General features: G+C 40.8%; 1 protein-coding gene across 1 annotated transcript in view; it reads right to left on the minus strand.

The window, feature by feature from the left end:
• Positions 1 to 15,869, minus strand: part of ppp1r16b (protein phosphatase 1, regulatory subunit 16B) — a 113,406-nt gene that overhangs the window by 17,703 nt on the left and 79,834 nt on the right. The window contains 1 exon segment of the mRNA XM_061728242.1: positions 11,585 to 11,655. Within this exon segment, the coding sequence (XP_061584226.1) occupies positions 11,585 to 11,655 (71 nt within the window).

Raw genomic sequence — 15,869 nt, forward strand, 5'->3', positions numbered from 1 at the left:
ACGGCCGTCGTGGTGAAGGGTGGCGCTAGAGAGTCTCATTTCTTTAAAGGAGCCTCATGCTCCTTTAACATACCGGTATATGAAGTGGTCTCCCCTCAGCCTGCCAACTCAGAGAAGGAGAAAAGCAACCAAATTCTGCAGTGTCTGTAAAGCCGCCCGGATGAGCCTGTGGCTTCTACGAGCCGCTCAGATTCTTCTCCCGTCGTTACGTAACCAAAATGTGATTTCCATAGGTTGGCCTCCGATGCATGAAACCACGCCCACAACTAACTCCGCTGGCCGGAGCTTCCGCCATTTTTTCGTAGCGGTGTATCGTGTAATTCAGGCAGCCAATCAGCACAGAGCCTCATTACCATAGCCCCGCCCACTCAGAATCCTGCATAGATAATAAGGTTAGAGAATGGGAAGATAAAGACATGGATCAGAGGCTGAATTTCTAATTTATTTAGCAAAAACAATCAAAAGCTTGTTTTTAAGACATTCAAGGCCTGTTTAAAATAATAATAGGTTCCCTTTAACCTAACATGTGTGAGGCTCCTAAAGTGGGCTAGTGATGCTACCATCATCGTGTTATTAGGGATGGCGATGAGTCTGCCTACAGGAACACATTAGAACAGCTGGTCCTCTAGTGTGGTCACAACCAGACCGATTGGAGCTGAATGCAATCAAAACTGTGGGGATCACAGAGGATTTCAACAGAAACCACCAACACGAACAGACTTATAGTAACAGTTGACTTATATAATCAGGACTTCCATCAAGGAAGCACTCTAAAGTCAAGAAAAAGGGGAGGTGTCTTTACCACAGAGTCCTCACATCCTGGACACAAAGTGAAGTCCTCCCGCTTTAGTTCTTTCTTTCTTTTGCTTATTTTGTTCATCCAAAAAACAATGTTAATACATCGGTGCAATCATCATCATACAGCACACATGGGGAAAACAGCTAAACCAGAGATGCACTACAGAAATGGTAAAACAGATGTGACCAAAAAAGGTCTAGGCTGAAGCATGAGCTTGGGATGCCTACCCTATTATCATACAATACTAGACAATCAATACTAGACAATGTTTATAAAGACGTGCAGGAAAAAAGTTAATAATTGTTAGAGGTAGGTGCAAAGAAGCAAACAAAGCCTAGTAATAATTGTTACACTATGAAATTTGGTGTCAATGAATTTGATTGCATTACAGTATATCCCATTACAGTATATTTTTATACCCGTTGATAGTTTTAATTTTAAACATTTTTTTTTAAAGGTATGGATCGAACTACACATTCTTAAGTCCTCTTCGCAACAATGCCATAGTTTTACACCATTTGCTGAAGTACAATGTTCTTTTGACTTTGTTCTTGCCTTTTGGTTTTTGAACGAACCGATATTTCTCAGTTCATGTTTGTTTTCCTGGATTTTGAACCTGGAGTTTGTAGTTATTTAGTTAGAGCTTTGTGCAGCAGAATGAGCCGACGCTGTAACAGCTTCTTCCCCTGGCTGTCGCTCTGATTAACTCTGACAGTCACAGAGTAGCAGGGAACCTACACCCCTTAATTAATCATCCTTACACACATGCATGCAGACTAACATGCTGTGCTGTGATTCTTGGGTTGGGAACCGGAGGGTCACCGGTTCGAGTCCCGGCCTGGTGCAGGTGCCGGTCCACTGATTCCCCCGACTGCGGTGGAATACGGCGGCGCCCTCACTCTGATCTCTCCACGTATGTAACAGGACCTCTATGACTATGCATGTGTGAACAGTTTACGGCTTGTATGTACACTAGGAATGGGCGATATTTTACCGTTCACGATATACCGTCAAAAAAATAGAAAGAAAGAAAGAAAGAAAGAAAGAAAGAAAGAAAGAAAGAAAGAAGAAGAAAGAAAGAAAGAAAGAAAGAAAGAAAGAAAGAAAGAAAGAAAGAAAAAAAAGAGGAAGGGAAGAAAGAAAAGAGGAAGGGAAGAAGGAAGGAGAGAGCAGGAGGAAAGAAGGAAGGAAGTGAAAAAAGAAGGAAGGAAGGAAGGAAGGAAGGAAGATTGAGGAAGGAAGGAAAGAGGATGGAGGAAGGAAGGAAGGAAGGAAGGAAAGAAGGAAAGAAGATGGAGGAAGGAAGGAAGGGAGAAAAGAGGAAGGGAAGAAGGAAGGAGAGAGCAGGAGGAAAGAAGGAAGGAAGGGAAAAAAAGGAGGGAAGGAAGGAAGGTAATGAGCCTGAAAGAAAGAAAGAAAGAAAGAAAGAAAGAAAGAAAGAAAGAAAGAAAGAAAGAAAGAAAGAAAGAAAGAAAGAAAGAAAGAAAGAAAGAAAGAAAGAAAAATTCCCATTGATGACGTTTAGTAGTATTTAGTATCTTTTAGAGCAGTGATTTGGCTCCAAAGACTGAATGTGGTGATAGATTTATAGTTACAAAGGTGGAGTTGAATTGGTATTTTTTTTAATCGTCATTTTTATCGTTATCGGGATAAAAGCCAGAAATTATCGTGATACATTTTTTAGTCCATACCGCCCATCCCTAATGTACACCAGAGTGAAAATACAATTTTGTTGGGTGGACGGTGTGCATTAAGATGACAATAAAAGATTCTTAAAAATCATTTTACACTCTTCCTTGTGTTTAGCAGTTTGCTGAATTAAGACTTGCACATACTGTACTGGTTTAATTTAATTTATGACGTTTGCCCACAGTGCACAGAAAGCAGATTAACTGAAGCCAAATTCCTTTAAAATTAATTAAATCAAATGAAAACCCTGCCAATAAAGTCTATTCTATTTTCTGCTTATTCTTTTTTAACAGTTATTTTAATTTCCAGGGTGCTCAGCAGTTTCTAAGTGGTGCTGACGGCTGCTGATGTTTAGATGTTAAGATTTGAGGAGTCAAAATTTATAAAAGGTTTGCAATTGGCATCACCCAGATACCCTACAATGCCTGTGACAATCAAGCAGTGAGAGCAAATGTGAATGATGATTAATGTTTCATCTTAAACATCATGACTTTTGGAGATCAGTCCATGTTCTACTCAACGAAACATCAATCTCGGGTTAAGGGTGTCCAAACCTTTGTATATCAGAGAAAACTACAGGATGTAAATTGCCTGATTTATTGTCAAAACGGCTCAGACGGCCACTATGATAAACAACAGGAAGGCACAAAGTGTCTTTAGCGTCTTCGTACAAAGCAGCCAGAAGCAGAAGCGCTGCGTAAAACGCTTCACCTACTTCCGGCAGAAATAGAAAATAAAACCGGTTCAGAGCACAGAACAGAAGAGCATGAGTCACACACTTAAATTATGCATCTAGAGACAAGATGTGAATCCCATTTTTATGTCAACATGGGGTAATTGGCCAATTTGAAGGTACAATTCAGCTTGAAAAGCCTCATAAAATTGACAAAACCAAGATTCTTAAGAGTTTAAAAGCATCCAATACACTGACGGATTAAGCCCATTTTGAGCCTGAAGCAGTTGCATGACAGCTGTCAGAAGAAAAAAAGAAAACAGCCCACATCAACTAACAACTAGGCTAATCTCCCTCTGACGAAACCCACATAATCAACCTGCAGTTTCAAAGCTAGGATTACTTTTTTCTGCTGGGAGAGTAAAATAAAATTAAAGCACATGCACCTACAAGCTAACTAATCACTAATCTGAAGACAATGTAGAAGGAAAATAATGTGTTATTCATGGAACGTGTTCACACAAGGAGGGGAGTGTGTCTCTAACAAAGGCCCAGATTATTCCTGTGTGGCTGGAAAATGACAGCGACTGTCTCCGAGGGAGTCGTGAGTGGGCCGGGAGGGCGGTGGTTCAGCCCGGGAGCAGAATGGCAATGAAACGAGGCTTGACATTTGGAGTTTTGAATGAGTGAGATTCACGGCATTGCAGAGGGCTGTTGGTGACAAAGTTGGCACTAAAACTGAAATACTGATGGTTTAAGTGAGCAATTGTGGGGCCTGGAGGACGAGGGCATGCTTCAGACTGCTGGGGAGAAGAGCTTCAATCAGCTTGACTCTTATCATAGCAGATCAAAATAAGGCCAATCATCAAGAGTAATCGCATCCAAAATGTGAAGTTCAACTGCCGGGAGTTGCAAACTAAAGGCTAAAAAGGTGACATGAATTGAATTTGGACTTTTATAAGCAGCTGAAACACAAATAGAGCACCATGTGTCAGGCTCATATTAAAACTAATATTGCATTTTCTTCTATGGCCCTGTCCCAATACTCCCACTACCCCTAGTTTTCATCCCTACCCCTAAATTGTGCGTGTTCCCGTGAGGGTATTGGTGTCCCAATTCCTCTTTCCACCTATGGGTAGTGAAGAAAAGTAGTGTAGTGTTTATGAATCTGTCCCTACGGATCGAGCGTTTTCGGATGCTCACTAGCTGATCTAGGGACAGAAAAATTTCCAGAATACTTTTTGTCGTCATTTGCGGACTGAATCAAAAAAAAAAAACATGGCGAACATTTCTTATTTTTTAGTGAATAAAATCAATATTTTGAGTTAGTTTCTGCATAAAAATGCGTTTTGATTGCATTTCTAGCGAGAAATATATATTTTACTTCCATAATATTCACTCAGTGAATGTACATAATCACTTGCTTGCCCGTTGTTGCGAAGTCTTTTTCAAACCTCGCCAGAATAAAGGCTGATTTATGGTTCCACGTTACACCAACGCAGAGCCTACGACGTAGGTTACGCAGCGACGCGCACCGTACGCCGTACCCTACGCCGTAGGCTCTGTGTCGATTTAACGCGGAACCATAAATCAGCTCCTGAGCCGGCAGGCAGAAATCCCGAAATTTTCGGAGCAAATTTCTTAACAGGCGTAGCTACAACTGTTAGATTTCATCTATTAAACCAACATTTATCTTCTAAATTATTTATTTCAGCCAGCGGTAATTCTCCACAGAGCTGCAGGTTTCTCCCCCGGCGCAGGTTGACCTGGCGATCACGTCTGTTCTCCGGCCGCGAGCTGCTGCTGTTACCATGGTAACAGCTGCTGCTGCCCCAGACCGGCGGCTCTTATCATCGCCGAAAACATCAGATCAAATTTCTTAACAGGCGTTATTTGGATAAACTGAGCCCAGGTTGGGGATCTTAACGGTTACTTTTACACCTGAAAAAATATTAAAACTTAATAAAGTGGCATATTAACAGCGCTACAGCTGAAATTGAAACAGCTTTTGGCTCTCAGCTTCCTGATTTTAGGGGTGGTGCTGAAAAGTAGGAGTAGTGGGTGTATTGGGACATGCCCCTGGGAAGATTTCAAGTGCCCTAAAATCTGTCCCTTCTTTTTTAGGGGTAGTGATAGAAAGTAGGGCTAGTGAAAGAAAGTAGGGGGAATATTGGGATTGGGCCTATATTTCTGTCTGAAAGGGCATAAAAAGTATGTGAAAAATAAAATGAAAGTGCACAATTAAGATAATATTTATACTAAAAGTGCAGAAATTTGCAGAGGCAAGTATATAAGCAGGATGCTGCAACGCAAGTGGATGTGAATCCTCAAAAACTGATGTAATGAAGCTGAGACACCAAATTAAAAAGACAAGAACCACTCAGACTCTCGACTTCACAGCTTCACATGACCATATCCTGGAAGATGATCACTGCAGCGCGAGCGTCTGGCATCTCTGCATAAACCGTTTCAGCTGCTAAAACGCTGAGATTTAAAGCTTTGAGCTGTGACGCGGATGTTCTCGGCCACTGTGCACGCTGTGCAACATCCTGCAGCACAACACGGGAGATCACAGCCATGATACAGTGGCGTCTCATCAAATATGGCACAACATGAGGCCGGAGTGTTTGGAAGCTCATCCTGGAAAATGAGCTGCTGTCAAACCAAAAATATCCTTGTGCATCTCCAAATACCTAGATCCTCCATCAAATCCCACTTTCACAAGGGGGATTGATACTGATGCATTCAATTAAAAACGGCACCGCTGCCGGTGTTAACTTTAATGTGTGATTTATGAGGAACACTTTCTGTGCATATTTTTACACTAAACCTTTTATCCTATCTTAAAACAGACCGTTTTTGCACAGTTATCCACACTGACTGCATTAAAAATCCCATTTTTGGAAAGCATTTCTTTTTTATTAAACAAATGATTTGTTGCAATATTTGCAACTCAACTTTCGTGCATCCTATCTGGTGACCTGGCGGGATCTCATCAGCATTTAAACTGTCAAAGAGTATGGAAACCTAAATCATTACAACACAGAAGTGGTATGCATGTGCCAGCAGTTTTATTAGATCATCCAATCGTCAAACAGGTAGATGGAGACTAATCGTCTTAGTTGTTATGCTTTTGAGTTTTATGGAAATGTGACCATAAGCCATATTCTTAATAAGTGCTGCACACTGCAAAAACAGGCCCACTAGATATTCTATAAATGTCGTCAAAATTGTCTTATTCTAAGCGGAAATATATCTGTCAAGGGGGGAAAAAAATTCTTGACTAGAATTTTAAAAACTAGCAAAATTGTCTTATTGTCTCTATCTCCAAATGGTCTTCTTTCTTCCTTATTAGTTTTTGCAGTGCAGAGGTTTTCTAAAAGGCAAATGAATGTTCAACGGCCCACGAAGCGCAAAATCCTCTGACTTGATGAACCAATCACTGAGCTATTTGAGTCATCTCATTCGTTTCTTTGCAGGTGGCAGTGTTATGTTTTGGATTTTTTAATTATTTTTCCCCCGTGATAAGGTAATAGAAAGTTTCTTAGGAGGGAGAAAAAGATGTTGTGAAAATGAAAAATTTTACTTCTAAACTAACTTCCAAACATGTAGATTTAGGAGAGGAATTAAATTACTCGTCTGGGAAGAAAGCACAAACGGAGGAAAATTTAAAAGAAAAAATGTTACCTTTGTCATCCATCACATCATTGTGTGTTTATGCAGCAAGGATGACAGGATGAAGGAATAGAGTTTTTCCTTTGTTTTTCATGCTCCGTGTGAGCGAAGGTGTGCATTGTGGTACATACAGCGACCCTGAGAGCAATCTGTTGATAAATGTCTCATATCAGAGCGGTGACACGGCCGTGGACTGGTACGACATCTCATTTACAGAAACAGCGCCACCACTTTTTCCTCATCTATCTCACTTTTTGCAGCGCCGTGTGCTTGTTGTTTGTTTGTTTTATTTAGGATCCCCATTAGCATTAGCCACAGCATTAGCTATTCTTCCTGGGGTCCGACATACACACAACACACAAATTAACACTTAATACATAACAGACATACATTACACATGACAAAACAAAACAATAATAGACAACTCGAGGATACAACTAAATCACCATCATTCTCAGACATACATGCAGAAATGAAATCAAATAAAACACCTTTATAACCAACACCTGCCTGGAATGACCTTTTCTAGAATTATTTGACCACTTTTTACCTTATTACGATAGGGTTTACACTATCTATAATTATATTTCAACCTTCACTTTGTTCCTTCTAAATGACAAATCATCATTAGTAAAATTTTAAAAGATATTGTTTTAACTGAAACTTAAGCCAATCTTTGCTACCTGCATGTGAAATATAAACTGGTATAGAGTTCCACCCAACTAGGAATGGGCGATATTTTACCGTTCGATATACCGTCAAAAAAATTCCCCACAGTAAGAATTTGTCATCTCACGGTAAAAACGATAAATTGAGGAAAGAAAGAAAGACAGAAAGACAGAAAGACAGAAAGAAACAAAGAAAGAAAGAAAGAAAGAAAGAAAGAAAGAAAGAAAGAAAGAAAGAAAGAAAGAAAGAAAGAAAGAAAGAAAGAAAGAAAGAAAGAAAGAAAGAAAGAAAGAAAGAAAGAAAAGAAAGAAAGAAAGAAAGAAAGAAAGAAAGATTCCCGTTGATGACACTTTTTGTATTGGTATTTTTTTTATCGTTATCGGGATAAATGCCAGAAATTATCGTGATAAATTTTTTAGTCCATACCGCCCATCCTTACACCCAACCATGGCTCTGTAAAAAAAAGTTCTTTGAATCATACCTGTTCTCACCCTTGGTAGTATGAACCTGCTTTCTGATGTCATTCTAGTATTGTACCCATGGTGAGCAAAATGATAATGGAATCTGTCATACAGTTGTTTCGGAGAGCGTGTCACCAGTATATTTTAGGCATGGGGCGATATACGATATTATCGTATATCGCGATAAAAAACGGCCGCGATAACGTTATCGTGGGGTACTGTAATTATCGCCAATTTTTTTTTTTTTTTTTTTTTAATTTATTTATTTTTTGGTCACACAAGGCTACCAGCCAGGTAGAAGCCAGTGTTATTTTTTTCATGTATTTTATTAATATTATTTATTATTATTATTTATTTAATATTTTTTCAGAGAGTAGTACAATCCGTGTGCATTTGACTACTGTGGCACTTTATTTTCACTCAATCTTTGTGTTGGCCATGCAGCTTTTGTTTTGTATACTACAGAGCAGTGCCTTTATTTTATTATTTTTCCAGAGAGCCGTACTAAGTAGCAGGCAGCCAGCCACTGTTAAAGTTTCAGAGAGTAATACAATCAGTGTGCATTTGGCTCTACTTTGTCACTTTATTTCTATTTGTCACTTATTTCTTTCGACTCTCAGGGAAGTATTTTCTTACAAAAAAAGAAAGTTCAAATAAGTACCGGTACCGGTACTATAGTTTACACTTTGTAATGCATAACATTTACAGTACACTATTTGTTCTCTCCCTCAAGTGTCACTGTGTTGAGAACGATTTGAGAATAAATGTTCTGAAGGAACCAGTGGATCCACGGTTAGTGTTTTTCCTTGCATTTTAAGAATTTTATAAGCGACACGCTAATATCGTGATAATATCGTAATCGTGATATTTTTGTCCACTAATATCGTGATATGAAATTTTCATATCGTCCCATGCCTAGTATATTTCTCAGAAAACTTAACATAACATACGTAGACCTTTGTCTTACAGATAACCAGCCTAGTTTTTTGTGAATGCTGGACACATTAGACCTATAAGGACACGATGAAGCACAACGTGCAGCTTTATTTTATAATATATTTATATTATACTTGTGTGGTCGAGCTGTTGTGGGAGTTTGAACATGTACAGTAGGGGCCGGGGACATAAATTGTTAATGAGGACAACAATTACAGCTGGAATGAAACTTCATCTGAAGTCACAGACACCCTTTTGTCTGTACGTCGTAGTTTCTGTGAAATTACACCCGTGAAAAGGTCTTTCCTTGAACCCATCACCCAGGGTGACCTACCAAAACAACCTTTAATCAAATGCGCTCACATATTCAGAGCCGAAAGGTCATTTTGATCTCTTGGCAGACAGCTGAGTTTAAAAGACTGCGACCACGTCCGTTTTGACTGATGGACTTCAATTTTCTCGTCTTCGGTTCAATTACACCGCCTCCCAGCAGGAGCCCGAATATAAGGCTTTCAACCGCCGGGAGGGTAAAAGAGACGGTTGTGTTAGTCGAGGGTCAGAGCCGAGGGAAAAAAAATGAAGAAAGGAGAGAGGGGAGGGAGGTAGAGACGCAAATGAGAAGGAAGAGAAAGAGCTGAAAAGGTGACAAATGTGCATGTGTGGTTCTTAGGATGGACGTTTCGGTTTCGGAAGGAGGAGCAGAATGATTCAGCCAGCAGCAGCTTCTTCATGGATATATATCAGCCTCATAAAAAGAAAATTGTTCTCTCCGGCTGCGCTCTTCTGAGGAATTGTCCCGGGGTCTGGGTAATGGCTGTGCCAGACACCCGGGCCATTTCACGTTCTGGCCGGAGTCGTTGCTTCTTTAAGGTCAGAGAATGGAAAGACAGTGCGAACGAGAAAAGTACGTCTTTCCAAGGGTTTGTTGATTTTTGTCATAAATGAGGTGTGTAATGATCCACCATTTATCATCACTGCCAAACAAAGCAGTTGCAGCCGAAAAGAAAAGAGCAGCAGCGATTCGGAGGAGATGGAGGCTCTGATTGTGGACTCAGTAATGATACTAATTAGTAAGTGATATCCACCATTAAAACTGACTAATCTACACCAATATCGCACTCATTTCCTCGCCATTAAACCATTTTCAGGCATTCGAATGTCAACATTTTTATCTGGCCAAGGCCTCCGAATTTGCCTTCGTCCACTAACGCTGGAATAGTCTGTGAACAAAGACCAACAGGGTGATGGTTTAATTAGACTTGGAAGTCAAACAACGTTTCACCATTCAAACGAGTCATCAGGTGGAATTAAAGACAAAAACTTTACATTAGACATCTAACTAATGTTTACACTCTGCAGTAGGAATGGGCGATATTTTATCGTTCACGATAAACCGTCAAAAAAATTCCCCACGGTAAGAATTTGTTATGTCACGGTAAAAACGATAAATTCCCGTTGATGACGTTTTTGTGTAAAACCTGATTAATGGAAGGAAGGAAGGAAGGGAGGGAGGAAGGAAGGAAGGAAGGAAGGAAGGAAGGAAGGAAGGAAGGAAGGAAGGAAGGAAGGAAGGAAGGAAGGAAGGAAGGAAGGAAGGAAGGAAGATGGAGGAAGGAAGGAAGGAAGGAAGGAAGGAAGGAAGGAAGGAAGGAAGGAAGGAAGGAAGGAAGGAAGGAAGGAAGGAAGGGAGTAAAGAAGGAAGGGAGGAAGGAAGGAAGGAAGGAAGGAAGGAAGGAAGGAAGGAAGGAAGGAAGGAAGAAGGAAGGAAGGAAGGAAGGAAGGAAGGAAGGAAGGAAGATGGAAGAAGGAAGGAAGGAAGGAAGGAAGGAAGGAAGGAAGGAAGGAAGATGGAAGAAGGAAGGAAGGAAGGAAGGAAGGAAGGAAGGAAGGAAGGAAGGAAGGAAGGAAGGAAGGAAGGAAGGAAGGAAGGAAGGAAGGAAGGAAGGAAGGAAGGAAAAAAATAAGGAAGGGAGAAAATAAGGAAGGGAGGAAGGAAGGAAGGAAAGAGGATGGAGGAAGGAAAGAAGATGGAGGAAGGAAAGAAGGAAGGAAGGAAGGAAGGAAGGAAGGAAAGAGGATGGAGGAAGGAAGGAAGGAAGGAAGGAAGGAAGGAAGGAAGGAAGGAAGGAAGGAAGGAAGGAAGGAAGGAAGGAAGGAAGGAAGGAAGGAAGGAAGGAAGGAAGGAAGGAAGGAAGGAAGGAAGGAAGGAAAAGAAAACAGGATAAATTCCCGTTGATGAGGTTTTTGTGTAACAAACATGGCGGATCTGAGAGCGAGATAGATTTATAATTAAAAAGGTGGAGTTGAATTGGTATTTTTTTTATCCTCATTTTTATCGTTATCGGGATAAATGCCAGAAATGATCGTGATACATTTCTTAGTCCATACCGCCCATCCCTACTCTGCAGTCCATTAAATAGGAGTGGTACTTTACAGTTAAAAAGAGAAGAGGAAGAAAGGCATCAGGATAACTTTTTGTTGTCTGAATGGGTTGGATTTCCAGTTTATCACCCTAAATCTCTTGTTCCCCCACACAGTAAACATTTAGGAGAAAGGAGAATAGAATAGAATAGTTTCCGCTTGAGATAAGATGATGACGTGAGTTTTCCATCAGTATGCCACTTTCAAAAGGGAAATACTGGCTATAATTGGCAGAGTTATGATAGAAATGTATCATGGTACCTGATGCAGGGCGGTGAGACCGTCTTCGTTGCAGAGGTCCGGACTCACGTTGTTTCTCAGCAGGTAACGAACTGAAGGAAAGAGAGACATAAACATTAATGAAACCTTTGAGACGTTTCTGTTAAGTGAAGCTGGTCTCACTTCCCAGCAGGCTTTACCAGCACAAACAAATGCTTATTTTGAGGTATATAACCTCAAAAAATGTTATTCTCATACCTACTCGTTATTGATAAAGAGTTAAATGTTGATTGCTTAACACAAAATAAGAGATGAAGGTTTAAATTAATTTAATTTAATTTAATTTACTAAAAAGGAAGGCACAAATAATTGCCATGATCCGCAGCATGAATCCATCGTTATTCCACAAAGACAGCAGTTTTTTTAGTTTTCTAGAATGCATTTGCCGATTTTATTTCTTTGAAGACGGTCGTTTATTTTTATTAACTGACTACTATTATATATTTTCGAAAAACATCACTGCTAAAAAAGATGATAGAAGATATTTATTCAGAGAATTTCAGTTTTGAATACGAGGATAGTGACAAAGTAAAACAGTTAAAAGAGAAGTGCTGACTTTTTCGGCACACTGGCGTAAATATCTGCACCAATTTTTGAAAATAAATACACTTAATTGTACTGGAAAAATCTCTAAATCACAAAGAAACACTCTTGGATGTAATAAGAAAGATTTTGCTTTTAATTAAATTTCTTATAAAAAAGCGAAATATAAAAAAAACATGCTTGTTAGGGCCCGAGCACTTGCAGTGCGAAGGCCCTATTGTATCTGTAGGAATTTTTCTTTCTTTCTTTCTTTCTTTTTCTTCTGACGAAAGGAGGGCCTTTTTGCCCCCCTAAACGTCCCCAAAAAGTCACCAAATTTTGCATGCAAGTCAGGCCTGGCGAAAAATTTGATATTTAATGGTTTGCATTAATGGGCATGGCAAAATGGCTCAACAGCGCCCCCTTGAAAACTTTGTGCCTCAAGCCCCACAATACGGTTTGTCGTACATGCACGAAAATCGGTACACACCTGTATCATGGCACAACTTAAACAAAAGTCTCTTGGGGTCATGCCCGAAACCGAACAGGATGTCGGCCATTTTGAATTAAACGTGTCATTTTGGCGAAATGTATGCCATTCCTTTGGCAGTTAATTCAGCCCGAACCGTAACGTGCACCCAGGTGTGTTATACATAATAATGTGCGTCTCCATCGTGCGACACCACGCATTACTTTTCTCTTTCAAAAGCGTTACCGTGGAGACGCTAGACGCAAAAAAGCGCGGCCACCCTTCATCTGATTGGTTCAGACAGAAAAAACTTTGAGCCTCAAGCCCCATAATACGGTTTGACGTACATGAACGAAAATCGGTACACACCTGTATCATGTCGCAACTAAAAGAAAAGTCTCTTGGCGCCATGGCCGAAACCGAACAGGAAGTCGGCCATTTTGAACATTCTGAATTAATCGCGTAATTTTGGAGCAATATATTCCATTCCTTCGAGAGTTAATTCAGCCCGAACCGTATCGTGAACCCAGATGTGTTATACATCAAAATGTGCGTCTCCATCCTGCGACTACACGCATTACTTTTCTCTTTCAAAAGTGTTACCGTGGCGACGCTAGACGCCAACAAGCGCACCCCCCCTTCATCTGATTGGTCCATATTTGATAGTTCCCCAAAAGGCACCAAATTTGGCATGCAAGCCAGGCCTGGCGATAAATTTGATATTTCATGGTTTGCATTAATGGGCGTGGCAAAATGGCTCAACAGCGCCACCCGGAAAACTTTGTGCCTCAAGCCCCACAATACGGTTTGACGTACATGCACGAAAATCACTACACACCTGTATCATGGCACAACTTAAAGAAAAGTCTCTTGAAGCCATGGCCGAAACCGAACAGGATGTCGGCCATTTTGAATAAATTGTGTCATTTTGGCGAAATTTATGCCATTCATTCGGCAGTTAATTCAGCCCGAACCGCAACGTGCACCCAGGTGTGTTATACATCAAAATGTGCGTGTACATCCTGCGACACCACGCATTACTTTTCTCTTTCATGGTTTGCATTAATGGGCGTGGTCTAACGGCTCAACAGCGCCCTCTAGATGACTTTTATCTCCCATAACTTTTGAATAGTTTGACATAGGAAGTTGTGGGTGGTGTCATGGGACTCTGTAATCAGTCCTTAAGCTTTGTTGGCCTTAATAAGCCCCGCCCCTTCTTCTGATTGGTTGTCCCGATTTTCTGCTATAACTTTGGAATGGTTTAACATAGAGAGTCGTGGGTGGTGTCATCAGATTCTGTACGGAGTCCTTGACCTTCATTGGCCTGAATTAGCCCCGCCCCTTCTTGTCATTGGTTGTCCCTTTTTTCTGCTATAACATTTTAATTGTTTGACATAGAGAGTCGTGGGTGGTGTCATCAGATTCTGTATGGAGTCCTTGACCTTCATTGGCCTGAATTAGCCCCGCCCCTTCTTCTGATTGGTTGTCCCGATTTGTTACCAAATTTTGCATGCAAGCCAGGCCCTGCGATAAATTTGATCTTTCATGGTTTGCATTAATGGGCGTGGCAAAATGGCTCAACAGCGCTCCCCGGAAAACTTTGTGCCTCAAGCCCCACAATACGGTTTGATGTACATGCACGAAAATCGGTACACACCTGTATCTTGTCCCAACTGAAAGAAGTCTCTTGGCGCCATGGCCGAAACCCAACAGGAAGTCGGCCATTTTGAATTAATTGTGTAATTTTGGCGCAATTTATGCCATTCCTTCGGCAATTAATATGGCCTGAACCGTAACGTGCACCCAGGTGTGTTATACAACAAAATGTGTGTCTCCATCCTCCGACACCACGCATTACTTTTCTCTTTCAAAAGCGTTACCCTGGCGACGCTAGACGCGAAAAAGCGCTCGTCCCCTTGATCTGATTGGTCCATATTTGATAGTTCTCCAAAAGTCACCAAAATTTGCATGCAAGCCAGGCCTGGTGATAAATTTGATATTTAATGGTTTGCATTAATGGGCGTGGCCTAACGGCTCAACAGCGCCCCCTAGAATACTTTTCTCTGCAATAACTTTTGAATGGTTTGACATAAAGAGTCGTGGGTGGTGTCATGGGACTCGGTATTAAGTCCTTGACCTTCATTGGCCTGAATTAGCCCCGCCCCTTCTTCTGATTGGTTGTTCCATTTTTCTGCTATAACTTTTGAATGGTTTGACATAGAGAGTCGTGGGTGGTGTCATTTCTGATATGCTTATGGGGGGCGGTGGACGTGAGTGCGAGGGCCCGTTCATCGCTGCTTGCAGCTTTAATTTCTGTTTATCTTTGTAAAATGATATTAAAAGTATCTTACATAATTTGAAAAAAAATGAGAAATTTCAAGAAAAGATCCTGAAGAAATATATTTTACATAATTAGAGTGTAAACAAAGTGCACATTTCCTTTAAAATTAACTAAACTGATATTGGATTAGATAACAATAGTAAAAAAAAAGAATTAGAAAAAAAAAAATTCGCACCGTTTTTGTTATTTTGAGCGTGCGGCTCGCGAGAAAGAAATTTGTCAAATCCGGCCCGCCAAGCAAAATGAGTTTGACACCCCTGGTTTAAAGCATGAGAATTCTGAAAGACATCTCAGCTTCACTCTTTGACAGTGTTTGACATCACAGATCAGTTTCAATAGATTTATCGTAGCAGATCTTTCCAACGCTTTCCTGTCAAAAAAATCTGATCCTTCCAATCATGCCCTGCCAGAAAGCTTCCTAACAAACCATGAAAGTACCACTGAACGGGTGGGGGGTGTTGAAGGATGATGGGGAGGGCAAGTGATGCGGGAAGACGTAATGATGCTGAGGATTACACTGTTCGTCTGCCTCCAAATCCAAGCAGATCAACAGATAAACCCCAGACCCCAAATCCAGAAATATCGGTTCTCTCTCCTCTGCAGACGGGGCGGCCAGAACCGCCTCGCTGTTAAAACCTGCCAGCCTGAGCAGGAAGCAGCGCTGGCTGATTTGATTTTGGCAGAGCTGCCATCTGCTTTCATTTCGCAGATTAAAAAACACACAGCAACGCAGTTGATAACAGTGGTTATGAGACTGCGTAACAACTGAACAGGAAACCGGCAGGAAACAGCAAACAGGAAAAGAAAAGGGCACCAAGTGAAGTGAGGAAACTTTTCCTTTTCAAAAACACAGAGGCCAAAAGAGATAACTCTCTATGTATGTTTCTTTTTAATAAATGTGTGTGTGTTGAGTTTGGTTATTAGATTGTTATGAT

The sequence above is a fragment of the Cololabis saira genome, chromosome 8 (genome assembly GCF_033807715.1).
Source record: "Cololabis saira isolate AMF1-May2022 chromosome 8, fColSai1.1, whole genome shotgun sequence".
In the NCBI taxonomy this organism is placed as follows: Eukaryota; Metazoa; Chordata; class Actinopteri; order Beloniformes; family Belonidae; genus Cololabis; species Cololabis saira.